The following is a 27563-nucleotide window of genomic DNA, read 5'->3' as shown; positions in this document are numbered from 1 at the left end:
AGCCATTATACTGCAGGTCACAAGATTTACAACTTTCCCAGTTACTCCTGTAAATAACCTTACTATTATAGAAACTAAGATTGGCTTTTTGAAATGTCTTTTCAGGCTTTTGCATTTCAAATGACTGAATGGTCCTGCCTAGACCAGCAATTCCTCTGTGGCTTCCACCCAGAAGTGAACTCAGTGCACGAAGACCATTTTCCACACCCCTATGTTTATATCCCCAACCAATCAGCAGCACCAATTCCCTAGCCCCTTGCTTGACAAATGATTCTTGAAAAACCCTAGCCTTCAAATTTTCAGGGAGACTGATTTGAGTAGTAATTAAATCCAGCATCACTCCCTCCTTCTCTGACCAAGTCAAATTGCCATACCTTAACATCTTGTCCATCTCCATTAAACACTTCTCATATCTGAAATGTAATATGTGTTCTTGTCATTATTAGATTAAAAGCTATCTCTTCAACTAAACTGTTACCACTATAAGAGAAGGGTCTAGATATTTGGCATGTAAGAGCAAGTAAATAAATATTTATTTAAATGAATGAATGAATGAGAGGTGTGTGAATCTGGTCAAGTCTTTCCCAGTAAACACAGTAAACAGAGTTGGAGTAAACAGAGTTGGAGCCTGTGTTCTGGGGTTGTTCTGGGGACAAGAAGCAGTAGTGCACTAGGAAAGACTGTTGTACAAGTATCAGTCCTGTTCTAGAGCTGCATGCTTTTCACTAAAAATCATAAGGTCTTGCTAGTCTCTCATGGACTTACGTTTGGTGGAAAAGGGAAAAGTAGAGCATAGAAGAGATAAGAAGATCAATTTTACCTTTAATAAGAAAGGAGAGACAGAATGGGTCTCAGTTTATTGTACTATGCCAACTTGGAATCAAAGCACTACATCAGGTTTTTATTTAAATGCAGCCAATTTAAAAACGAGTGATATATTCTAAGAAGGATTTTAATCTTTAGTGTGTCTCCCTTAGGCGTAAGTGTTGAATAGCTCTGTCCAATAGTTTTAGGGTTCATTTAATATTAAAAAAACCTCCGAAGCAGTTTATCATGGTAAAATGCAGCACTTACAAATGATACTTCCTTTTTCCTATTTTTGCCCCATGGTGAAAATCTCAGCTGTTGCTGTTGTGACATCAGTTATAAAAATCTTATATTTTAGAAATCAAAAGTAAAGGACAAGAGAAGATAGGAAAACAAGATTATCTTTAGGAAGGAAATTTGGGACATGAAGCAGGGGTGCCGGGTGGGAAGGGGAGAAGACGATTTCCCAGGCAGTCATCCTCATACTGCCTGATTTTCCTTTGCTGTCATTTCATTTTGTTACCCTACCAGAAATTTATATAAAGCAAGGTGCCTGGCATGTTATTTGTCCTCCGTTTTATTAGTTAATAAGTATCAGTTTTAAAAGTGTAATTTACTTTAGCTGATTATAAGAAAACCATAAATCCCATATACTTGAATTGCAATAGATTAAGAGGAAAGGGAAGAAATGCTGAGCTCTCCTTCATCATCACCAGAGTTCTTCAAGGTAATACAAGAATCTCAAGGAGATCCCCAAAGATCACAGTTTAAGTCTGCAGTACTGGCAACGAGCGAAACTAGATTACAGGTTATGTCTATTGCACATAAGACTTTTGTTCCCTTCTATGACTGCATTGCTTCCAGCAGGAAGGTGATACCAGTTACACTGAAAAAACAAATGCTATGACTGGGAGAAAGGTTGCATGTGATTTTAAAATATAGTTATTTTTTGGTAGTTAATACCTAAACCACTCTGCCTCAGGTACAAGATATGTTACGGTCGATTGAGGCAATGTATAGTCTTTATATGCCAAAGTGGGGGGGGGGTTGTCAGAAAAGGTGAAGGTGTAAATAAGGACAAATAAACTGAAGAATACTGAACCAAAATATGGGGGAAAGAAGTTTTTCATTTTTATGTTATACAGCATAAAGCCCTTACTCCAGAGTCTAGAACTAAATTGATATTTGTGTGCTCTTTGGGGAATTTAACTACCACCCATAGTGTTATTTCTAGGAAATGATCATCTCCTAATTTCAAATGACTCTAACTTGACTAACTTAGTAACAGATGTTTAGCATGTATTCCCTTTTTCTAAGTGAAGAATTGCCTGGAGTTTCTCGAAACACCATTGTATGTACACAAATCTGTAGGTAGTATTTGTGTAAGTCTAAAATAGAGCCTACATGGCTACATGGTGCCTTGCTTAAAAGAAATCTGTTCCACTTGGAAAAGGGAGAGAATAATTATTGTCATTCATAACAAATTTTCCTTTTGTGTAGGTTTTGGAAATATGTTGATAACTAGTGGATAGTAATCAGGAAAACTCCATAAATGTTGAAGTGAAAGATACTAATTTAATTGAATGTACTGTACTCTTTTACTTCTGCATTTGACTCATGGATTAAGATTTTATTTACTTGGTTTCCTTTGCTTGTTTTTAAGTCCTTGAGTTGTCTATTTTTCAGATCCTTAGATCCCTTAACTGACTGAATTTTCTCTGCAAATAGATAAAATTTCTGCTAGACAACACTGTAGGACTTAGAGGTCTGTTTATATGCTTATTTAAATCTCTGGCATGAGTAGGTATATAAAGCATTCTTTGGTTTGTAAATACTAGTTTCTTTATGGAATATAACTGTGCCTCTTACCACTAGAATGAATTGATACCATCTATCTTTCTCTTCATCTTTAGATGTATTATTTACCCAGCTTTTAACTTTTCCAGTGTAAAGTAGTAATATCTCACTACAATAAGGAAATTAATAAACAAAGTATAAAGGGACTACTTTTGAAAAAATGTTTTAGAAACTCAGTCCTTTTGATTAGTAACCAGGCTTAGTACCAGAAAAACTTCAAAGTGTTCTCTAAACATTGAACTTTCATCAGTGATGCTGCAAGCCTTAGTTCTCATCTTTCATGCTTACCATTGCAATAACTTCAAAAGGATAAAAAGAAAGAATGGTAATCTCTCAAAGCAACCTTGTGCTCAGGCCAGTAATCATGTATTTAGCTATCATGCATTCACAACTAGATAATTGCCTCATTAAACTGTTTTAATAAATATAGTAATTAACTTTTTTTTTTTTTTTTACAGAAAAGCAAACACTCAAATCATTCAGAAATGAAATCCAGAGCCCAAGGGATTTCTAGAAGGAAATGAAAAAGAATTAGATAGCGTCAAATATAGACATCTTCAAAGGGAAAGAGATCATTTAAACTTGCTTTTTACTTACTGAAATATGTTCTGCATATTTTATTGTTTTCATTATCTTGGTTATTATAATCCAGCCAGTGAATGTTCAAAGAACATAAAATCCTACAAATAAATAAACTGAATATAAGTGAATTTACAAAAAGAAAACAAGATCAAAAGTTTGACATGCAAGCTTTGATTCTGTAAAGCAATTATATTTCCAGCGGTGTTCCAGTATTATGATTTATCAGAAGAAGAAAAATTTAAAAGGTTTAAGCTTTACAACATTTTATTTTCATGCTGAATTTTCAGAGTATAAGTAACTTGCAAACCTTATCTGAATCTGCATAGTATTGTCAAAGTGTTCCACTATTATATGATTTATCAGGAGATAAAAATTTAAAAGTTTTCAGCTTCATGACATTTTATTTTCATGTTGAATTTTCAGAGTATAAGTAACTTGGAAACTTTATCTAACTCTGCATAGTATTGTCAAAGTTTTGGGTGATAAACCCTTTGCAGAATTAGACAGTAGGCATTCTGGGTCAGTGTAGGAAGTTATAATGGATACCAATATTTGAACAAAAATTAGATTTATTGCCACAGATAATGTGGTCAGCAAATAGGTGGTTGAGGGAGTACTAAAAACTACACCAGAGAGAACTGAAAGAGTGAGTGGTGAGTTGGAGGAGTGGTGGGTTGTGAAGTGGTAGCCTGGAACTAGAGGAGACCAAAAATTAGATTTCATTTGTGAATTTAGATTTGTATTTAAATCAGGAAATACCCTTATACCAGCAGCTTTCTAAAGCTTTCACCTGAATAAAATAGAAACAGCATTTAAAAAATAACAACATAATTCTTTCTATAAAATTATATATAGAACAAAGTAATTTACCTAGGTAATACATGTAAGAAATAGTTTTAAAAGCTACATTGGCTAGCAAAAAAAGCCAAGTATTTTACAATATGATGATAAAAAGAAATAAAAAGAGAAGTGAATGGGAGTCATTAACTATTCTCAGTGAACATATTTCTCCCTTAAATGCTGGAGTTTAAAAGTTATCCTTTTAGATGATTATGGTATTATCTAGATCAGTGCTTCTTAAATTTATAGTGCATAGAAGCAGCACCTGGGCATCTTTTTCAAGTGCAGGTCCTGATGCATCTGGGGTGGGATCTGAGATTCTTTGCTTTGAGTAAGTTTCTAGGTGGTGCAGATGCTTACACTTTGCACCACACTTTGAGTACGACCTAGATCAACCTTTATGGAACCTACATCTCATCAATCTCTCAAGGCATATGGACTAAGAAATACATGCTTTTTCAAGAAGAACATATGTTTAGAGGGTTCTGAAACAATAAGAAAAACTGATAAGGTTTAAAATACAGAGAACTGTAGTTCCAATTTTGGCAGTACATTTTAACCATCAGCTTGTTAAGTAAATAGATGAGTAGGGCAGATTAAAAATGATTGATTTCTAAATATCAACGTTAAGTGAGGGGCTGAATCAGAAAGGCCTAATGAAGATCTTGGGGAAAGGGTGTGTGTGTGTGGACGGGTTGGTGTTGAAGTCAGAATGATCAAAGATGGGAAAATAAGCAAAGGAAGGGTGACAAGTTAAAAGTACTGTCCAGTGGATAGAGGAGAATATGGAAGAGATGACATTAGGCAACAGGCAAGGTGGACTGAACTGCTTAGATTTGCAGATGAAAATGGGAGTTGAGAGTGACAACTTAGTCAGTTTAAAAATCTAGCACTATATAGATGTTACTTCCACCTTCTACCAATAATAGGAGATGGGTAAGTTAAAATAATTCCTCCAAAATCCTGGAGAAATAATCATAATATACATACATGTATATGTATATATGCATATGTATATCTATGTCTGTATTAAATTCTGAGTTTCCATCAGTGAAGTCATCGGGAATAATTTTTAGTTCATATATTTTCCAAATATCATTAGAAGAGACTCAGTAAGTAGGGCATTAATGTAAATAATCAGATTTAGCATTCTGAAACCCCAGAAAACAATAAAACATGAGAAAGACTTTAAGCTTTATAAAAATTTCTTGATTACCTAAAGTGCATAACCTGAATCTAAACATGACACAAACTGAAATTAGACCACAGTTTACAAAATAATTGGCTTATGCACTTAAAAAAATGCCAATGTCGGCTGGGCGAGGTGGCTCACACCTGTAATCCCAGCACTTTGGGAGGCCAAGGCGGACGGATCACGAGGTCAGAAAATCGAGACCATCCTGGCTAACACGGTGAAACCCCGTCTGTACTAAAAATACAAAAAAAAATTAACTGGGTGTGGTGGCATATGCCTGTAATCCCAGCTACTCAGGAGGCTGAGTCAGGAGAATCACTGGAACCTGGGAGGCGGAGGTTGCAGTGAGCCAAGATTGCGCCACTGCACTCCAGCCCGGGTGACAGAGCGAGACTCTATCTCCAAAAATAAAACAAAAACAAAAATGCCAGTGACATGAGACTCAGGAAAACGCACATGAGTGTGCACATGTTCATGTACACACGCACATACCCCTTAAGAACTGTTCCAGGTGAAAGGAAGCTAATGAGATGTGACAAAATGGACATAATTCATGATCTTGGATTTTCTATTGTTAGAAAGGACATCATTATGGGAAATCGGTGCAACCTGAATAAAGTCTGTAGATTAGATAATAGCACTGAATCAGTGTTTAGTGCCTGACTTTGAAATTGGAACTGTGATGTGTAAAAAAATTCCTTGTTTTTAGCAAATGCACATTAATATAATTAGGGGAAAAGGCATAATGTTTGCAACCTACTCTCAACGCTTATGTTGTTTTAATCACTTAGGTGTGTGCCTGTGTATACACATATTTTTCACGTATTTATAAAAAATACATGTGTTTGTATATCAAAAAATAAAAACTCCATAAGTCTTTATGGCTGCATTGAAAGCAGTAGGAAATTAGGTAAATATTAGAGGGAAAACTAACAACAGGATATAGGTCAAGCATTTTGACACAGTTATTAGTTGACTTCTTTTCTTCTATCATCAATCTCCATACACCAAAGAAGAAAAGGTTTTCAATATAATTGTAAGTTGGAAAGTAATAACAAGAACATAATATCTTAGAAATAATGACAACTGGTACCTATTAACTCATCAAATCATTTCATGTATCTATGTTCATATTGAGAAGGCAACATCCTTAATATCATCTAGCTCACTATCATGCAATGAACCAGTCTGAACTTTACCCAGGATAAATCATGTGATATTTATGTTTGCATATTTTTTAGTTAAAGTGAAAATAAGCCAAAAATCTAAATTGAACATAAAAGCAAGGGGAAACTCGGTTTTTAAGGAAATGATGAAGAGGATGGGATAGCGTATCAGTTTTTGAGAAAGGGGATGTGAGATCACTGGAGAGAGGCTGCCTAACAGAAATGCAGGGTTCTAAATTCTAATTTTTGAAGAACATTGGTCCTAAGCTATCCTTCTATGAATAAAATATACTCTTGGGGGGTAAAAACTGTGTAAATGGAATAGGCTATATTGTAATTAACAAGCAAGAAGGAGAATAACAAATCACTCATGCTCTCGAAGCCTATACTTACAAAGAGAAAACAGGCACCGATCATGGCTGCTTTGACTGTTACATCTAGATCTGCAGGAACATGAATTCCAAAATTGTCAGCATTTGTGAAGACATCATTTACAAATCCTGACCAGTACTTTGAAATCTTCCCAATTGTAAGCTTTTCATTAATGGTTTTCACCTTTAGAAAGAAAAAAAGGAGTATTAAATTTGAAAGTGAAAAAAGTTGGTTTTGTACTTCCAAGGCTGTTTACTTCATGAGAGATTTGAATTATTTTATTTGTCATCTCCAAATGACACTTCCATGTTACTCATTCCATCATATAAGCATAGGTTTGCAAATTTAGCTTTTCAGTTTACTTTTTAGAAACTTTGCTTTTCTGACAGTTTTCTAGTCCATCATAATTCTTTTTCTTTTTTTGTATGCAGGATAAATAATTAAGGCTCAGCCACCACAAGATGGCAGCAGGTACATAGTTCAATTGTATTATCTAAGCATGAAGGCAATTTCTTTACCTGCGGTCCAGATTTTAAACCTGAATTCTATATCTTAAAAATATAAAAGAAGATATGTTTGAAAAATATTTCAGAAGGAATTAAATTTATTTCTAGGCATAATTTGTAAACTTTCAAATTTCAGTTGCTAAAATTTTGTAATTATTAAAACATTTAAATATTATTAGCCATTGTTAAATCACGTTTTTATGTTATACTCAGACATTTATTAGGTCAATCCTTTCTAACAAATCCTAAATCCAATTTTACATTAAAAAAGTCCTCCTGGCTAATGCACCACATAGGAAGTTAAGACCAACTGGACATCAAAGTCTATCAGTCCTTCTCAGCTAGAAGGAGTTCACAAATCAACTTTATCAGTTTTTCGTTTGTTTACTCTGCTTCCCATCCTGATGCTGAAAGTAATTTAAGAGAAACTATCACTTTTTTCAGGGTAGTAAAAGATAGAGAATAGAGAGAGTTACTTAGGACATTTCTATAGCATGAATGCTAAAACTCATGTTTAAAATCTTCCTCAATCATATTACTCTTAGGAAAGTCATGTCAAATCCTTTGGGAACAGGGTGAAGTTAGAACAGCTCAGTTTGCAAAATTTGCATGTTATTCTATGTGCATAGTGTTTCCCGAAATCCTGAGAACTAAATGCCCTTGCTGAGATATTTATGTATGAATGCATGAAAACTAAATATACACTTTCAATTAGGCTGTCTCCTCTACCTAAGATGCATGTCCAGGACAACCTGTTAAGATAGTTTATATTGCTACAGGTCAAATTTGCAACTTTCCATTTTGTAAATATTCAATCTATACACATATAAGAATAAGGTTTTTTTTTTTTTTTTTTTTTTTTACAAAACTAACTTAGCAGGTCTTGGAAACACAGCTTTTGAGTTACTGCTGTTTTAATGCAACGTGCTGCTGAAATGAGACCTAAACGGTGATATGTGATCACAAGGGCCATAGGAAAGAAGATACATAATTTAGGTGATTCTAAACTATATTTATTGGGTTTATGGCATGTGTCCTGTGATTCTACATAAATAAAACATACTGAAAAGAGAATGAAGTGCTAATTTTCAAAATCAGGAAATATTGGTTATCTTAAAAAAGCAAAGCTGTATGTCCAAAAATTTTTGATGTTCAAAGTCTTGGACACATTAAAATAGCAACACATTTACTATTCTAATCAAAGAGATACAGTAGCTTTGTCCATAAAACACATAGAATTATATTTAGATAAATATGCTTTTGTTATATTAAATTGATTAAAATTATTTTGAATAATACTTACACTGGTCTATGACATATGATACGATGGCCAAGGTGATAAATTTTGTAATATTATTTTTAAAAAGTCCTTGGACTTTATATCTCTGGATTTACATATTCCTGTTCTTAGCATGTACAATATGGGCTGATTATATTATATTACAAATATGTTATTTTTCTGAACTTATTTGAGATGAAATTAATTTGAAAGTATAAAAAATTGAATTATATTGCAAAAAAAAAATCAGGATCTAAATGAAAACTTCTTTCATTTTGTCAATTGTACCTCAAAATCCACATCGCCAAAACAGCCACATGTCGCACAAGGACCAACAATTTTCAAAATGTCTTCTTTGTTTGCATTTTGGATTGTGAATTTAGGCAGAAAGGGGTCCCACTTCTGTGCAACGTAAGCAACTATAGTACCAGGAGGGGCTTGGATTTCTAACTGCAAGAAGAGATAATGACAAAATAAGATTTTCTTAGGTTATCACATTTTAATTTTGCTATAATGTCAATTTACCTGTAAACAATATACTGTTAAAAAATCATTTTGATATCCTATAAATCATTCTAAATATCTGCTTTTAAGGATACAGATTTTATAAAATATTTTACAGAAAACAAAGAAATTCACTGTGTAAACATAGGTTTAGCACTGTGCACTAAAAGTCTTTGTCTTATTTCCCTAAAGAGAATCTACCCAACGACTATCTTCTGACCCTGAGACAATGGCTTCTTTGCCATTTTATCCCAAGTACAACAGTTGTTCAACCACTGAAGCTGTTCCTATGCAGTAACTCACATCTACTCCTTCTAATTGTAGCCACAACACACATCTCTTTTAAGCCTCCTTTATCAATTATTGAGTATTCATCCTTTTTTCAGTCAGATTATAAACTCCCAGATTATCTGCATTTAATTGAACACAAATGCTTCTTGCAGAGTTATAGTCATTAAACACCAGTTCGATTGCTGGTTCGTGGCTTCCACAGTGTTGGAGACTAGTAGTTGGATTTTTGCATTATCAGTCATGACTTTAGTATTTGACTCCATTATCGTTACATATTTATGTAATCAAATCAAATATTTTGTAAAATAAATTGGGGGTGGGTACAAATTTTTAAAACGTTTGCATTTAAACAAAGTTATCTCTCCATTATCTGATCTCATTTTGACTTTTCTTATTAAGTTCATAGTCTTATGCATATGTCTGTAACGTTCTTGGATAGATAAAAGTGATTTCAACTAGACTGCTTAGAATTAATATAGATTTGTTCTGGGGTCACTTTTAAAGTTATTAATTTGCTATAGACTAAATTTTTAAAAAAGTTACTAATAGGTATCAAGATATATATTATGTTTAATTTATGACCCTGGACTACCATTAAAGAAAACATTAATTATCAAAAATTTTTAAATGAGCATAATTCTGTGATCATAATGACTACACTCTCTTGGGGCATATTAATATTAAATATCCTCAGTAGATGGATGGAAATTCTTGGGCTCCATGCATGAGCACTTCAGTCATCTTATCACTTAGTCAGATGCTTGCCTGAAGATAGTTGGAGAATTAGCTTTGATATATGTTATTAGAAACTTCCCTAAATAGTCATCTTTCATATTAATATTTTCCCATCATCCTAAGGCCAGTACTTATCCACAGGTTCTAACAGAGAAGGTTGGGCTTAAGTTAGGACACCTGGATCAAGTCCCATCTATGATATTTCCTGATTTCTTGAATGTATAGTCATAGGCTAGCTGCCTCCACTCTCCTTCCTTGACTGCAAAATGTAGAGAGTAATTATTTCTAGCTCCTAGAGATTTCATGACTCTATTCTTGCTCACGAATAGAATATCCTGGTATCAAAGCCAGCAAAGTAAGTAAAAGTTCTGTGTCAATTGAACTGCATATGTCAATGAAAGTTATTATTACACGTCTACTAAATAATAATGTAAATCTATTATATATTAAAATGAAATAATTGAATTATTTCCTGTAGAACAATAACATTGTCTTACCAAACCTTGGGTTTTGTCATAAACGGGTAAATGCATTGTGAGATTCCATAATAAATAATAATGCCTATCCAAGAGGACACCTTAGAGGAGTTTAGTATCACTTAGCACTTCCTGGACTTTGCTCCAGTTGGAGAAGACAAAGGGTATATATGCCCAGTGGTGGAACCTGTAGACATTACAATTACATGACTACTATAGAGATTCCAGAGGTCTATCTCATTTACATGATGCATGAGCTGTTCTCAACAGTTTACATCACGAAAGCCACCATAGTTTTTGGTTGGAAAGGAAAAAAATTTTAGTGAATCACCAAATCCTCAAGCTGATCTGATCCTAAAGGAACAACATACTATTAATAATTGAAACAACTGACAGGTTAATTGCTTCATTGCTCCAGATGAATTCCTTTTAAAGAAGCAAATGCTACTCTCAAAAATCAAAAAAGACAACCATAGCCAGTAACTAACCTCTTGGAGGTAACAAGGGCACCAGCAGCTGTTACATCTCAAGGGCCTATTCACTGTAATGACCTCTCGACCTGAGTTATCTGTGATCCTCAGGGTGCAAGATCGCAGAGTGGAACAGAAAGTACGATTGAAGCAGATGCTTTCCTCCACAGCAAAGTAAATTCTTTGTCCCAAGCTGTTTTTAATCTCATATTTGTTGGAGGTCTCAGTACCAAGTATCACTGATGGAGCAAAAAAAAAAAAAACCATTTTTTATAAAAACATTTTTTTCCTTAGTATTGATAACTTTAAATAAAGGGGAGATGTCATTAAAAGAATACAATGTCTGATCACTTATTAAGTATATGGTATCTTCTTCACACAAATTTATTTCTGTGCTCTAAATCTGTAGGACTTAGCCATGGAAATAAAAGTAAATAGTGAGAATAAAGCTATATAATTAATTAATATTTATTCCAGATATATGACCTACTTGAGAACATATAGTGTAGCTTTTCACTAAAGGACAAATGCTTTAAAGAATAATTTGTAACTCAAAAATAATTATATTATTGTTATAGAACTATTGGCACCATATGGTGATAATAGTGATTTTGTCTAAAATATTTGTGGTAATATATCTAAAGTTGTATGCTATCCAGCTATTTCAATTTTCACATATATTTAGGAATAATATAGAGCACTAAAACCAGAAAATACTCAAGTAATTTGAATCCAGTTAGTCATGCTTGTAAATTTGCAGATTCTTAAATAATTTTCCTATTTGGTAAATCACTGACAAAATGATAAAACAGTAACATTTTATTTTGATAACTTTTTGTTATTTCGTCAAAACCTCAACTTCCATTTTTGAAATTATTAAGAAATTTAAATGATTAGCATCCATGGAAACAATTAAATATGTTTTACTATTTTAAAGTAGCTGTAATGTCAGAATTTGAATGGCAATATCACCAAAGATTCAGAGTTTTATGCTTCTATTTTATCTAAATAAAACTAATAATTTTACTTTTAGCTTTTAATTAAAAAAAGACCTAGTACTCTTTTCTGATCTAATTCTATTTTACACATTTAACTTTCTTGTTTATAACATATTTAGATGTAAAGAAACTTGTGAAAACTAAAATATTTCAATAGTTTTAATAAATGCATAATATATATAATGCACTTACTTCCAAGCAGCTCCACCTGCTGGTGTATAATTATCAGGTCTAACTGTAAAGGATGACATAAAGGAAATAAAGTATTACATCACATCGTAAACCTTTGGAGATACTACTATTACCCTATTTACTACGTTGCATAAAATTAGGTGATTTTCATGCTTTCTATTAGGAAAACAGTTGAAAATATCTCACATTTTATAATGCAAAAGAATGTAACTTTTTTTTTTTTATTGTTTAAGTAAAAATTTAGAAGAACCCTGAAAATTCCAAGGCAGCATTGAGCAAGAATAAGAATAGGAACGGAGCTGGGCGCAGTTCCTATATTTACTCCAGAAGTAAATCCAGTACTTCTGGAGGGCAAGGTAGGCAGATTGCTTGAGCCCAGGAGTTCAAGACCATCCTGGGCAAAATGGCAAACCCCTGTCTTTACAAAAAATACAAAAATTAGCTGACTGTGGTGGTGTGCGCCTCTAGTCCCAGCTACACTGGAGAGGCGGAGATGGGAGCATCGTTTGATCCTGGGAGTTGCGGTTGCGGTGAACCACGAGCCCAGTACACTCCAGCCTGGTCCCCAGAGGGAAACTCTGTCTCAATTAAAAAAAAGAGAAAAAAAAAAAAAAAAGGAGGCTGAGACAGAACTACACGTTAACTCTGCGATAATGAGAAAATTAGAGTTGATCTTGAAAACAAGAGTTTGTGAAGATTTTTAAACAATCTCTGAATTATAATGTTTAAGATATTTTATAATTCATTTTTTTTTAAATACAGGAAACAACACAATAATGATTTGAATGCCTGGCCTCTCCTCTTAACCTCTGCCTACCTCTACTATCACTCTGTCAAACTGCAACTCATTTCTTTCAGTGATGGAATATACTTGTTAAACCTGAAAGGTTATTGTATATATTTTTCTCTCATTCACACTTTCCTATGGACTAAAAATAAAAATGAGTTCCTGCGGATGCCAACAAAATAGCAATCTAAGTCAAATAAATGTTATGGCACTAAATACATTACAAAATTTGACTTATGTAATTAAAAATAAAGTTAATTTACAGAGATAAAGTATCCACAGATAATTGAGAAATGACTATTAAATTAAAAAGTCTGCAATGCAAATTGTTTCTTAAAGGAAATATGAAAGTTCTGTTCTTATAAAGAAATTTATTTGTGCTTATTTTATTTTTATTTTTAGTTTTTGAACAGAGTTCAGCTTTGTGGCCCAGGCTGGAGTGCAGTGGCACGATCTTGGCTCACTGCAACCTCCACCTCCTGGGTTCAAGCAATTCTCATGCCTCAGCCACCTGAGCAGTTGGGATTGCAGGTGCTCGCCACCATGCATGGGTAATTTTCGTATTTTTAGTAGAGACACAGGGTTTCGCCGTGTTGGCCAGGCTGGTCTCAAACTCCTGACCTCAAGTGATCCACCCACCTCAGCCTCTCAAAGTGCTGGCATTACAGGTATGAGTCACTGTGTCTGGCCTATTTGTGTTTATTTTCAATGTGATATTCAGTACTTGAAGATCCAGTAATGCAAAAGCATGAACATTTAATATACTGCTGATCATTGTATTTTCTAATGCTTCATTTTTCATTCCACCTTAAAATTTTCTTCCCCATATTCTCCCTTCGCATTAATAAACTCACCAGTAACTTTTAAACTAACCAGTCATTGCTAAAATTTGGTATTGATTGGACATTACAATCTCAGAACATTTGAAGCTACGTGATTTCCCTCATTCTCTTTGTATGTCCTAAGGTGAAGGTAAAACTAATATCATTTTCTCTATTTAAATCTTATTATTGATAAAATAATATGTGTGGCCACTTTTTTAAGATTCACAAAAAATATTTTTCCAAAAATAATTTATGATCGAAGATATTCTAAAACCTAAATTAACAATAATGACAAAGCTTTTTATTAGAGAAAAATACGTGACCAAGTCTTTAGTAATGTACTGCATTAGTTCTGTTATCTTCTGAGGAAAATGGAGTGGTAAGCCTCAACAAGGATGTACTTTATTATTTAGCAGTTGATCTATGCACAAGTAACTTAGAAATGGAGATCTGTGTGGTCAAGAATAAAGTGGGAGTATAGGTAATTTGAATACTGATGTCATGAATCAAGTTTTAGTGTTGAAATTTAGAAACTATTAATTGAAATCCACCTGACAATGAAAAAGAAGTAGTACCTCTCTAATATCCAACAATAGTAGCTTTTAAAATTGAATAACTACCATAAGGTAGTCACTGTGCTACATGTTTAGACAGTGTCTGATTTAATCCTCACAAAAACTCGGAGAGATAAATATTAATTTTAAATGTGAGGAAACAAGCCCACAGAGATTAAATAATTTGCCCACGATCACAAAACTTGTAAATGGCCATCAAGTCTGCCATGCATTCTATTCTGTTTCTTTACTGACATCACTACGCTAAATTTAAGGGAAATAAATCTTAAGTGACAATATGAAACTTGAATACCTTTCATATTTTCTTTACTTTTAGACCCTCCCCACCCTCTGTAATAACATTTGATTTGCTTTCTCTGTGAAAAAATCTCCTGGATTTGAGGGAGTTGTTTTTGGTTGTTCTTGTAGTTTTCTTTAAATAGCACATAGCCACTTATAAACCATGGCCCAAAGGTGCATTTTTCATTCTTTTTCTATTGATTGATAGACTAGGAATTTTGAAAACTTTAAACAGATTGAATTATACATTTAGGTGTTATGGCAAGTAAAACTTAACTCCTTCAGTATCAAAGCTGTAGAAATGAAAATACAATGAGAGGGTTAGATGTATGGCTTAAGAATTAATTTTCTTAAAAAATCAAGTTGACAGGTATCAATGATTCCATTTGATATACGTATTTCAAAATAAATTGGATATTTATATGTTTTGTAGACTTCACCTCATTACTCTTACATATAGGTGACTAAATTGTAATAATTATTCTTTGACACTTTGACACTATGCAATAAAATGTTATTGACTGTATGAACATGTAAATCTAATCTGTAATGAATCTATCAATTTTATTCTTAGATTTAATATACATTATACAGCTAAACACTCATATATGTATATTTTAAAATTGTTTATGGAAACAAGATTCTCAATAGTAATTGGATGGACTTGATTAAAAGAGAATAATGTTAAAATATTTTATTTAAATTTTTTAATTTAGAAAGGTATTTATTGTATATTTCCTGTTTATTCATTGATTAATGTACTATTTCCAAATGTTCACTATTTTATTTGATTTTTGTGACTTTTAGAGAAAACGTAACATCTAAAAATTCATTCTGTATTGTGCCTCTTCCAGACTCATGGCATAACAGTTTTGAAATGCTCATTCATGGTTTTATATGTGCACAGCTTTAAAGTAAATAAAATAAGTGTTCTTTTAGTATAAAGTGAGGAAATTATCTTTCTCTTTAGAAGTAGAATATTCAACAATTGGTGGCATATTTTTCTCTTCTTGGAACGATTAACAAAGGTATATTTTTGGAAAATTTATTCCATTTTAGAACCAAAGCCAATGGGTTCATATCTCTACTTATTGAATGTAACAAAAATGTATTCATGTCAAGCATCTGGCTCCGGGTGTGTCATCATTCATGAATGGAAGAAGAATATGTGATGACCATATGTGATCATCAAACCTCAGCCCTCTGGCACTGGTATATCACTTTTATACTTGGCAAAACCTTGTCTGACAACATTCCCAAACAGCTTGCAGCAGTTAATCAACTCTAGTCAGCTATTACAGCTGATCCTTTCTGCAGATGGAAGATGGTAGGTTCACGTTTCCAGCTCTTTTACATATCTCCCTGAGCTCTCCAGTCTCTAAAGTACATTTGTCTGCCAGTGGGTTTCTGGAGAAGGCATCCGCAATTATAAACATTTTACCAGGAACATATGCTGCATTCAGCTTACACCCTATCAGGCATAACAGAAATCTCTTGTACCTTAAGGGAATTAACACAGAGATTTGATTTTGATAAAGGAGATAGACTTTATAGTTTGAAAGAATGCCAAACAAGCTGAAAATTGCAGCAGATGTGCTGACATCTCAATATTAGTGTAATTGTACTTCTAATCTTTTTTAGGATAAAATACAAAAGCAACAATAATATACATACATGAATAGCAATAGCTATTTATATGTCATAAAATTCAGATAGTGATATTTTGATTGATTTATTATAAGGTTTGAATCGTGCCTACTCTACAATGACTGGAACAGTGACTATATCCAATAGCAATATGCTCTTTTAAGCAAATTGGCCTGGAGATGCAGTGGTATCAGCAGACAATGCTCACTTTATAACTGCTTTCTCTTGGATTTGTGCCCTCCTTTTGAGATTCAGTGGAAGACATTGAGCTCTCAGCTCATTGCTGAAGTCTCTTTCAAGTACTTTGATCCTTAAGAACCTCTCTCTCCTCTATCCACCTGAACAAATTACAATAGTGTGCTTATCAATCATTTGTATATAGGCATGCACTTTGCATTAACTTTTTTTTTTTTGTCTTGCCATTTAGGTTGCAGAACTTTTGGGTGACAGGGGCTAGGTTTCATGCTTTTTATATGTCTCGAGTATAGCAAGCACTCGACAAATATTATTTAATTAAATAGCTGTAGGTGACTAGATACATTAGAAAATTTCTTTTCTTTTCTTTTCTTTTTGTTTGTTTTTTTTCCAAGTCAGAGTCTCACTCTATCACCCAATCTGGAGTGCAATGGTGTGATCACAGCTCACTGCAGCCTTGACCTTCCTGGGCTCAGGTGATCCTCCCACCTCAGCATCCTGAGTAGCTGGGACCACATGCAAATGTCACCATGCCCTGCTAATTTTTGTAGAGATGGGGTTTTATCATGTTGCCCAGCCTGGTCTGGAACTCCTGGCTTATCCACGTGCCTTGGGCTCCCAAAATGCTGGGATTACAGGCATGAACCACCATGCCTGGCATATTAGACAATTTCTTGAGGAAAAATTTGCTGACACCTTGATCAATGAACAAGTGGATAAACATGCTAAACAGCTCCATCAAAAATATTTAGTCTCATCATTCTGTCAAATAAATAAGGAAGATAAAAGTAGTAATAAGACACACTTTTAAAAATAGTATAAATAAATAAAATTAATATTTTACAATTTTATGATTTATAATGCTTTTTTCACTTCAGTAAATTATTGGTTAAAGTCTTTCAACCTTGATTGAAAAGTCAGAAAGAAAGTTTGTATTAATTTTAAGGGTAGACCATATCTGTAGGAATAGAAAGATAAAAACACCTGGCTTAAATATTCTAGACCAGGAGGGAGACTGACTGTTGGCAGGAAACTGCTTGGCAAAGGGAGACTCAGCTGCCATGCTTGGTTCCCTGGATTAGAAGATGAGGCAGGAAGGCTTTGGTCTGGGTCTGGAGCTCCAGGAAGAAAACTAGGCAGACCTCTTCTTTGGTTCTGGGCATCTGCAACAGAATGGAAATCCCAATCCATATTTAAATGTAGGCCATTTTATTTAGTCCATCTTAAAATATTTGTTACTTCTTGATTGATAGGATAGTTTATCTCCTGCCTCTCATTTTAATGCCCTTTTCCTTATTTTCACTACTCACTACCATTACCACTTGTCCCCTAAGTTACAAAAAATGAAATGCAGAAGACTTCTGGTAGTAGTTGTGAGAAAAAGTTGAATTTAGCCAAAATAAATGACTTTAGAAAAAATATGCATATGTGTATATGTGTGTGTATATATATAATTACTTGCATATATATATACACTTACTGCATATATATTTATATGCATATGTAAATTATATGTTATATAAATATACAAAGCAAAATGCGGAGAGTAATTATTGGTTACTTTATACATATATAAATTATATATTATATAAACATATATAAGTCTATACATATAAATTGATGTTACTTGAATATATACGTAGTAATATATGTCTATATATTTATATATTCTTATTTTTGTATATTTATATTTATATAAGTCCATACATAACCAGTAATAGTTTGAAGCTATGTATCCTTTTGTAGCTCACCCAATATTACAAAATATAAAAGATATCAGAACCAAATAATTATATAAAGTTTGACTAAAATTTTTAGAGAAGATACCTGTTTTCTAAATTATTGCCAGGTAAATATGTTACAATTTAATCGTCTTTTATTTTGAAATTTGGGGCTTTATTATTTACTTTGCGTTGCTCTGTGTAATTTTATGTATAACCTCTAATAAGGTAGTATATGCAAAGACCTTTTTGTTTAAAAATATAAATGATAGCTTTTCTATGATTTTTTTCTTTTCACATAACTACCATTTGGATATCTCTCTCATTAGATATCATTTTTTTCAAAGAATATCAGTATTTTTCTTCTCATGTTTGGTAATCAATAAAGTGTTAGAGCTTTCACAAGTGCATTCAGTTAGTTTATCCACATTATGCTGTTTTAGATTGGGTATAGATGTGAAGCAAGGTTTGTGACAGGTATTTTCAAATATAAGAAGGGCCATTATGAAGACAAGCAACTCGGATTGTCCTAAAGACATATAAAAGAGAAAGGCAAGGAAATTGCTTCTGCATTGACAACAAGTAGGAAATTTATAACAGCTACACAAAGATTTGAATAAGTATTCTTATTACTCACATACTAAAATTGAAGTAGAATCTATATAATTAGCAGCAAATTGCAATGTTCGCACTTCAGCAATGACTCTCAGATTCATGAAGGTTTGTATGTGTGTGTGTGGGAGGGGTGGGAAAGAAATATCTTTATCTTTTAAATCGGTGAAAAATAAATTCTAAAAATGAATTTGGGTTTCCTTTGGTGGTAGTAAATTTCTCGTCATTAAGAAAACTCAAGCATATTCTGAATTCATTCATTCATTCATTTTATTTATTCATGAAGTAAATCATTCATTTATTTATTTAACCTTAAGGTTATTAGAATAAACTGAGTTTATTATTATTAGTGTAGGGCCATTCGGTTTGTACTGGTCTGTGATATATAGAATGTAGACATGCTTTATGGTTAGGGTCAAATGGAATAACTTGTCAAATGGCCCCACTAAAATACAGCCTCCTACTGATAATACTACAGCAGTTTGGTTTCCACAAGGAGCCCCATGCTGAACTTCTCATACATCTGGGACAGATACAAAGGATATAGGCTTTAGACCTCCCCTTGTTCTTGAGAATGTCTCCTCAATGGGATCCTAAGAAGTAAACCCAGAGAAAGACTATGTAACACTATGTCAGATTTGGGAGAAGAGCTAATGGCCATTAATATAGCAATAATGACTCAAAAATATTAAAAGGTAATAAACAATAAACATTTTTTTCTTTAGCATTAGTGCGAAATGTACCATTATCACTTTCAGAAAAACATAGAGGCAAAATTATGATCTAGGGAAAAGTAGCTCACAATGATAAAATCCAGAATAGTGGTCCATCTTGGGAAAAGGAGGATGCATGGCTATCGGCCAGAAAGAGAACTTTATAGAATCTAGAAATATCTGTATCTTGATCTTGGTGGTGGTCATGAGTGTGTCCTTATTTTAAAAATCATGGAGCCTAGGTTTTGTGCTCTTTATGTCCTTCACTGCACATGTTATCTCTCAATTAAAAACCATGTATACGGATCAATGTCTAACAATAGCTGGTATAAGATTATTATTTTCTCTCTCACTGTAAACTTAATTGTTAAAGGGACGCACAGATTACCCCAATTTTATCTTGTAAATTGTGTTTGCTATAACAAAATGCAGTAGGTTATGGAGGGTTTGGCAAGTCGCTCTACATTCCCACCCAGGCCTGGAGGGCCTTAGACTTCACAGCAGGTCCAGGGGCATTAATGTACTTGAGGCTCAGAGGATATTACGTCCAAAGTCTTTGTTTAGGAGTAGAGTATGGGTGAGTCTCTGCCTGAGACTGTTGAGAGACATCAGTATTCTGAGCTCACCTGCTGCTTCTTCTGGGATTTTAGTTCACATTGAAGCAACCTTTGGAGGCAGCTCTTGCTCAGTTCAGATCACCCTGTTTGAGAGCAACTTGCTCTTAAATTGTGTTAATTTCTACCGAGTCAGGGGGTTCCAGATCACATAAATGTCTCTTCAGTTCTAATGGCACCCGGCATTTAGACTGTCTTTTGGTTTAGTAGTGCTAATTGATCTGCCTATGAAATGTGTGAAATGTACAATTAGTCTGCGTTCGCTGGGAAAATGGGAATTGCCAATATAGTTACTGGGCAAGAAAACATTATGTGATAAATTAAGTCTTTATATACAGTTGAAGAAAATTATCCGCAAAAGTATTTTACTTAGATAATGGTGATAATTTGACTTGTCCTCTTAAACCAGGTATCCAATTCACAAGAAAGCTTCGTTGTCACTTATATTCTCCTAGGTAGTATGAAGTTTCTAATAGGTGTTTTATCCACTCCATGTATTAAAGATTTTGAGCCGGTTGCAGAAGGAGGGTCAGTTTTCCACCTGAAGTTTTGCTTCTGAGTTTAGACTTGGGTCTTTATCATTATGGGACATCACTGCTTCCTGGTAGATTAATCATATTTTGACATAATATTACTTTCCAGTCACAAGTTTCTTCAAAGACTCAGACCACCAGATGAAGAAGGAACACCTTTGAATTTCTTACTGGCTTTGAATTTCTATCTACTCTTTTAAAAATGTATAACCAGCTTATAAATATTTTATACACTCTGCAACTCTTTACCTTGCAGGCTACAGTATTGTTGTAACTCTTATTTTATAAAGTGACAAAGTATTTTGGACTAAATGTTAGTGTCAGTCTTAAATGAAAGGAAATATTTGTCAAGGTTTTTTGTTTGTCTTCAGACAGAAAAAATGATGAGACATATATCAAATTCATGATTTTGCGATTTCACATCTATATTTTACAATTTGTGTGAGCTTTCCCAGTGATTCTGAGGGACCGAGGGACTGGTCTACATTAAAGATTGATAAAAATGGAAAGATTATCTCATTTGTTTCATATTAAACAGTGTCCAAAAGTATGTTTTGATAAAGGAAGAAAGTAAGCATACGTATTTGTTTGAATGGATCACTAATTTAGGATACCACAAACTGATGGGCCCTATTATCCTATTTGTAATTAATTTTAAAGGTTTTCACCAATTATACTAATCATAATTCTTCATGCTAAAACTTTTAATTATAGCTTAGGCTTTAATGGTTCATTCTGACAATGAAAGGAGAGCACATTATAATTTTATTTTTTATACAGTTTCACAAGTGTTTTTAGTGAGATTGCAGCTTACTTTAAAAACAACTACATCTCTTGTCTTTTGAGAATTTCTTTAAAGTAAGATAACAGTTATGATATTTTTGCAGTTTTAGGAATTTGAGAAAAAAACTCATCAATCCTACTCCCAAAAGTCTGCTAAGTGATCTGCCTGCTTAAAGTAGATATTTTCTGTTTGTTTTCTATCTTTAATTTACCATAAGGAAATTTCAAGATATTTTTGCTTTATAATTCAGAAATACTTATTTCTAGCCAATCAAATTTAAGAATCAATAATAACACCTGTCAGATTCTTTATAATAAATGGTTATATCACATAATTTGAATAACAAATGGAAAATTAAAACTTAGAGAGTGTTACTGGATTGTTTGTAACTCAAAGGATAAATGGGATGGATTATGTGATGGATATCCCATTCCCCTTTATGTCCTATTTCACATTGCCTGCTTGTATCAAAACATCTCATGTATCCCATAGGTATATATACCTACTATGTACCCACATAAATTTTTAAAATTTTAATTTTTAAAAAATTATTAAATTATACTTTAACACTTTCCGACTTCTGTGTGAAAAGTTTTCTTCAAATCCTTTTAAACTTAAAATATCACCCTGTCCTTGTGGTTAGCATTAAAGGTTCCCATTCTAAACTTTGCCATGCAGCTTTTCTTATTAATTCACTATGTTTGTATTAATGATACCTAAAACATCGTTTACATCTGAACTTTTACAGTCTGTCAGATAAAGTGTTTTTCAATTTAACTCAACATGCTCCTGGGAGTTAGGATTTTAAAATCATAATATTCAAAAGTGACAAATGACAGCTTTTAAGATACCAATCTAACTGGTTGTAACACATCCACAATTCTTTATTTTTAGTCATAATATATGAAAAATATTATTAGTTGGTTATATTTACTCTTACCTTTAGAGGCCATGAAGATGTCTGAGTCACTTCTTCAAAGTCTGCCAGGTTGGAAAACAAAGGCTTTTCTTGTTGCAGCAAGGAGAGAAAACGCAGCATGCATAAAACTTCAGAAGGTGTTTGTCTACCTCTTGTCGGCTTACATATAACAGAGGAAGGGAGTCCCTTGCTGTTTCTAGACTTCCGGATTTTATCAGTTTGGACAACAGAGTGAGATGAAACTGTCACAAAAGTAAACACTGTTCAGAAACCATCATATAACTTTGGTGGCTGAAGGAACAATTTAAAAATAATAAAAATCAGAAAGGAAAGCACACAACAACTTATTTTAAGTGTCTTTTTTTTTTTTTACCAAGTTGTTTTTATATTTCTTAGAATATACACGTTTGCATTCAGTCTTATATCAGAAATATCCTGTATTTCTTAATTTCTAGAAGTCTCCATTCCAGATTCTGTGATAAAACCTCCTATCGTGTACATTTTTGACAGTCCTAAATACAATTCTTTACATGTTGAAAATGTTTGAACATTATTATTCTTATTTTTCTTTTGGCTTTATCTCCATCCCTTCAACTCAAAACAAACAAGAAGAGGATATATTCCCTACAATTATAAAAATACATCTTTATTTTCATTTTTAATTGAATTTGATTAATCAGAGACATTGGAATATACAAACCTTCAATAACCTTGCAAAGCAAATCAAAATTTAGATGATATTTAACTGCATTGAATTCTAAGGAAAGAAAACAAATGCTGTAACCTTGACTAGACAGCTCGTATTTCCAAATGCAGCTGCTCAGGTGACCATGCAGGTTTTGCTCACCAAGTCAATTGCCCTAAATGGTATGATTCACAAAGGTTGAACATGCAGGGTATATTGCGTTATCAGCAATAGTGTCTATTTCTAAAAATAGTTAAGAGACTTCAGAGACTTAAAATGGATGTTGTGAGACTTCAGAAGGTATACCTGGTGATGAAAAATTATAAAGTCAATCTCACAGTTTGCAGACTGCCAACAGTTTGAATTTTCCTTATTTGACAAAGAGGAGTGGTTTTGTTGTTGTTGTTGATTTCTTAATGTTTGGAGTTGAAAAAAGCTACCATTATTTAAGTTGTCGTTTGGCAGAAAAGATGTGTAAATATGATTAGTATTTTTAAATTAAACTGTATGTTTCCTAAGTTTTTTTAATGTTTGTCATGAGCATTTGGAAAAATGTTAATGCAAAAAATTAAGTTATTAACACTATCAAATAAGATGTTTTGAAATGTGGTCATAATTCACCAGTTAACTTTGACTGCTCTACACAGCAAAAATTTTGGAATAAAGATAAAAATCTAAGTGATTTAAACATATTTGTGAACTCTCCAAGGACAACCATATATGACATGGGCATATGATGACATAGGCATATGACTGACTGATGGGATCTTTTAATATTTAATCTGCAGTGTAGGCTTTTCAGATCATCAAACCTGGTAATGCTACTGGTGAGGTATAGTCAAAGCCTCTTTCTTCCCTTATGCACTCTCCCTGTCTTGCCAAAGACAATACCAATAGTGTATTTTTTTCTTTTTAAAGGCTCAGTGTTTGCCAACCTGAGATCTCCCTTCCTTCATTCCTCTCTTTTTCTCAACTTTTCTCAAGGAGAGGCTCACAAACTCTGTTTAATAGGACTCTCACATGTTTCAAGTGTTCTAACACTGTGTGTTCACGCAGCTGAGAAATACTGCTCCACAAGCTGGCCTATCTCCTGTTGCTATTGCTGCTGCCATTCAACTTCACCTTCATAGTACTCAGTGCTCTTCTCCAAACACCTGTGGCCTTCCCAGAAGAACCAGGGCAACCATTTTTTACTCAAGATGGTCACACCATCCTTTTGGCTCTGGGCCATGAAGCCCTTGACCTTTTCAAGAAGCATCAGTTTCACTTTGCCACCAGCCTGCGGTTTTTCTGGCCCCCTCACTTGATGGCAACCCAAGGTGGCATGTCTAACAGACAGTACGCAAGGCTTGAGATCACATCGAGGGCATTGCTGTAAGAAACAGGAAACTTGAACATGAATGTCAGAAACCATAGGGTCAATGGGCTTTGCCTCTTCCTAGGAAACTCCTTATTGGTCATCGCTGTCTCCTGAGCCACTGGTCTGCTGCTCTGCTGTATGGGCTTGCTCATTTACTCAGGATGATCTGCCTTTCTGGTCCTGTCCCTCCTGAAACAAGAGGAGCCTCTGATATCCCCCCTTCTCTTCAGTTTCAGCCAAAAGGAAATGGAAACAAACTTCACCATAATTCTTGCACAATTACCTTCTGCCCATAGACTATTTTCAGGACATATCACAGCTGTTTCTAAAGAGCTGTCCATTCAGTATTCCAGTGATGTTCATAACTTTACTCTTTATGTAGTGTTTAGTATTTGACTTACATTTTAATGTCTGAAAGATGCATCAAAATGCTTTCTCTCAGCACAAGGTGAGAGAAATGTCAATTAAATCTATATAGTGACAGAAAAGTAATGTTGTCTGTTATGAATCAAAACAAAGACTAATATTCTCTAGAATGGAAAATGGAGTAAGATATAATCTTACAGGTCTGGGGCAAAATCAAGGACAGGGATGAACTGGCTTTAGAAATACTTTACTGGACTTACAGTTATTATGCCTCTAACTTTACTATAAAGTGTATATATCTTAAAAATTATATACATATATACATATACAAACATATACATATATATGCAAATATATGGAGTGAGAGATAATTATTTGTTTTTTGAGTTATATAAATATTATTTTAGGTATAATTTTAAAAAATTTTATTCACTTAAGATTATATCTTTTAAAAATTCATATTAATACATAAAATTACATTTATTTTAAACCACTGCATGTTATTTCATTTTATAAATATAATGAACATAATTTTTGTCCATTGCCTTTTTAATGGACATTTAAATTGTTTCCATTATGTAAAACAATTATTCTTATGCACATTTGTAGCAGTCTGTTGAAGGCATATATTCAGAAATAAAATTTCTGGTTTACGGGGTAGGAAGAGCTTCATTTTTACCAGATAGCACTGAATTGTTCTTAAAGTATTTGTGCCAGTTTACATTCCTAATGTTAGTGGATAAGAGTTCCTACTGCCACGTGTCAGTTCCAATACTGGTTTGGTCAGTGTAGTAGAGGATTAAGTAGGAGACTTTCATTTATGAGAAGGCAGCATTCAGAGGTCTTGATTACATTATAATCTGGGTAACAAAAACACTTTGTGTTTTTTTCGTCTTTTCTTATACTGCATCATATAAGAATAATAGCACATGTTGTGAATAATTTGTTATAAAAGTGACTGTAGAGGTGGGGAATGGTGTGTAAATTAGCTATACTTCAGTGATAAATAGCTCCTTTCATTCAGTGATGCTACTGGCATGATCTGCTAAAATATGAATCCACATAAGAATTCAACCAGGCAGCACCTAAGGCATGCATTTCTATGCTTAAGTCTTATCATTCCTGTATTTATAATTTTCTGTAGTAAAATTCATTGTGGAGCAAGACAGTGTATGTGTAAATAAAAAATAATAGAAATAAAACAAATATGGGAGTAAATACTATAAATAGTTTTTCCAGAGTCATATGATTTATAACTACCATATTAAATATGAAACACCAGTTTCTTAATGTAAATTGGATGTTTCTGTTCTGGGAATGTGCTTTTCTATTAGCCAGTTATTCACCCTTTGTAAATCTCCTATCAATGTGTATTTTTTAGTATCTGATTTAAACCTGCCCTTTTTATTCAGTGCCTCATTCATTTATTCATTCAGCAAACATTTACTAACTTTTTACCATGTACATGACATTGTGGAGCATACTGATGTTTAATGATGTGAACTCCACTCTGGGGAATATGTACTCTAGTGAAGTATCATAATACAAAGATGCAATATTGCAATTTTTTTTAATTTTTTTAAATTGTAAGTTAGTTACTACCTCCAGAAAATAAAATGATATAACTCATCCTCCCTAAAAAGCAAATGAAATTAGAATGAGTAATGTATCATTCAAATGAGAAATTCATTGTTTCATACATATGTGTCAGATTTTTCCTTAATCTGTTACTTTAAAACAGGAAAGTAAAAAGTATTAAGATATTCCTTCTTACATAATGAGGATAATAAACTGTATCACCCTTCTTAGCTTCTGATAAGAGATAATTTTTTAATTCCCTCTTTTTCTGCCTACCTAAAATTATATTGACCCAATATCCATTCTTTAGAATGAAAGAAAAAGAATCCTGGGTACATGGTAGAGTCTGTCTGAAACTAAGAAAAAGATAATTCTGGAGCAGATAGATCTAGGTCTCCATGCACCAAGGTAACATGGAAAAAACTTTTAATTTGGAGTTCTATGCACAGACACAACATGGGACAAATGATATAGTAGATATATATCAGTAGATTATAAAGTCCAAGGCAGAAGCAAAAGTTTCATCTATAGAAGTTCTTCTTAAATGTTCAACCTTATACATTTTCTTGGAGCAAGACTGGTGCCTTTGTCTTCTGGCATTTGCATGATTTGTTACCCACAATATGAACTTTTAATAGTTCATGATGATACTTTCCTCTAAAGAGTCTAGAAAGAAGAGCAAATATTCTGAGAGGTTCTTGCATGTAAACATTCTAGGCTATGTTACAAGACAACGAGATGGAAATTGCAAGCAGAAAATCGCCCTCTACAGAGTCGTGAAATAGCAGCGACTATTTATCTAGATATTCTTCAGAGTATATGTTTATGTATGTGTCTGAGAGAGAGAGATGAAGAGAGGGAGGAAGGAGAGAAGAGAAGAATTTGGAGCTACTAGGTAGATGAAGGGAAGAATTAAGAAGACATTAACAATTTTCAGAGACCCCAATTCTTTCCACCAAGAATTGCTTTACTGGTTTTAAAATCTCTTTATTTCTACCATTATTTAAATTATATTTACCTTTGCCTTCGTTCTTGTGTTTTGCTCAATGTAGTCACTTTGTCTTCCCAACATCTGTCTGCATCTTCAGATATCACCAAAAT

The 27563-nt window shown here is 33.4% G+C and overlaps 1 protein-coding gene across 2 annotated transcripts in view; it reads right to left on the bottom strand.

Moving 5' to 3' along the window:
• PLSCR5 (phospholipid scramblase family member 5) overlaps positions 1–22528 on the bottom strand; it is a 28963-nt gene extending 6435 nt beyond the window's left edge. Inside the window, exons 1-7 of one of the 2 annotated variants that reach the window (XM_033201191.1) lie at positions 22495–22528; positions 17598–17740; positions 12271–12313; positions 11099–11319; positions 8893–9054; positions 6841–7002; positions 3262–3344 (exon numbers count right to left, since the gene is read on the bottom strand). In XM_033201191.1, the coding sequence (XP_033057082.1) occupies positions 3306–3344; positions 6841–7002; positions 8893–9054; positions 11099–11319; positions 12271–12313; positions 17598–17740; positions 22495–22507 (783 nt within the window). In that variant the 5' untranslated portion in view covers positions 22508–22528 and the 3' untranslated portion in view covers positions 3262–3305. Of the gene's footprint in view, positions 1–3261; positions 3345–6840; positions 7003–8892; positions 9055–11098; positions 11320–12270; positions 12314–17561; positions 17741–22494 lie in introns of those variants that run through there. The other variant, XM_033201181.1, reaches the window with a different exon arrangement.
• Positions 22529–27563: the final 5035 nt, after the last annotated feature.

Source organism: Trachypithecus francoisi, unplaced genomic scaffold (assembly GCF_009764315.1).
Source record: "Trachypithecus francoisi isolate TF-2019V2 unplaced genomic scaffold, Tfra_2.0 Lachesis_group0, whole genome shotgun sequence".
In the NCBI taxonomy this organism is placed as follows: Eukaryota; Metazoa; Chordata; class Mammalia; order Primates; family Cercopithecidae; genus Trachypithecus; species Trachypithecus francoisi.
This window is presented reverse-complemented; position numbering and strand designations above follow the sequence as displayed.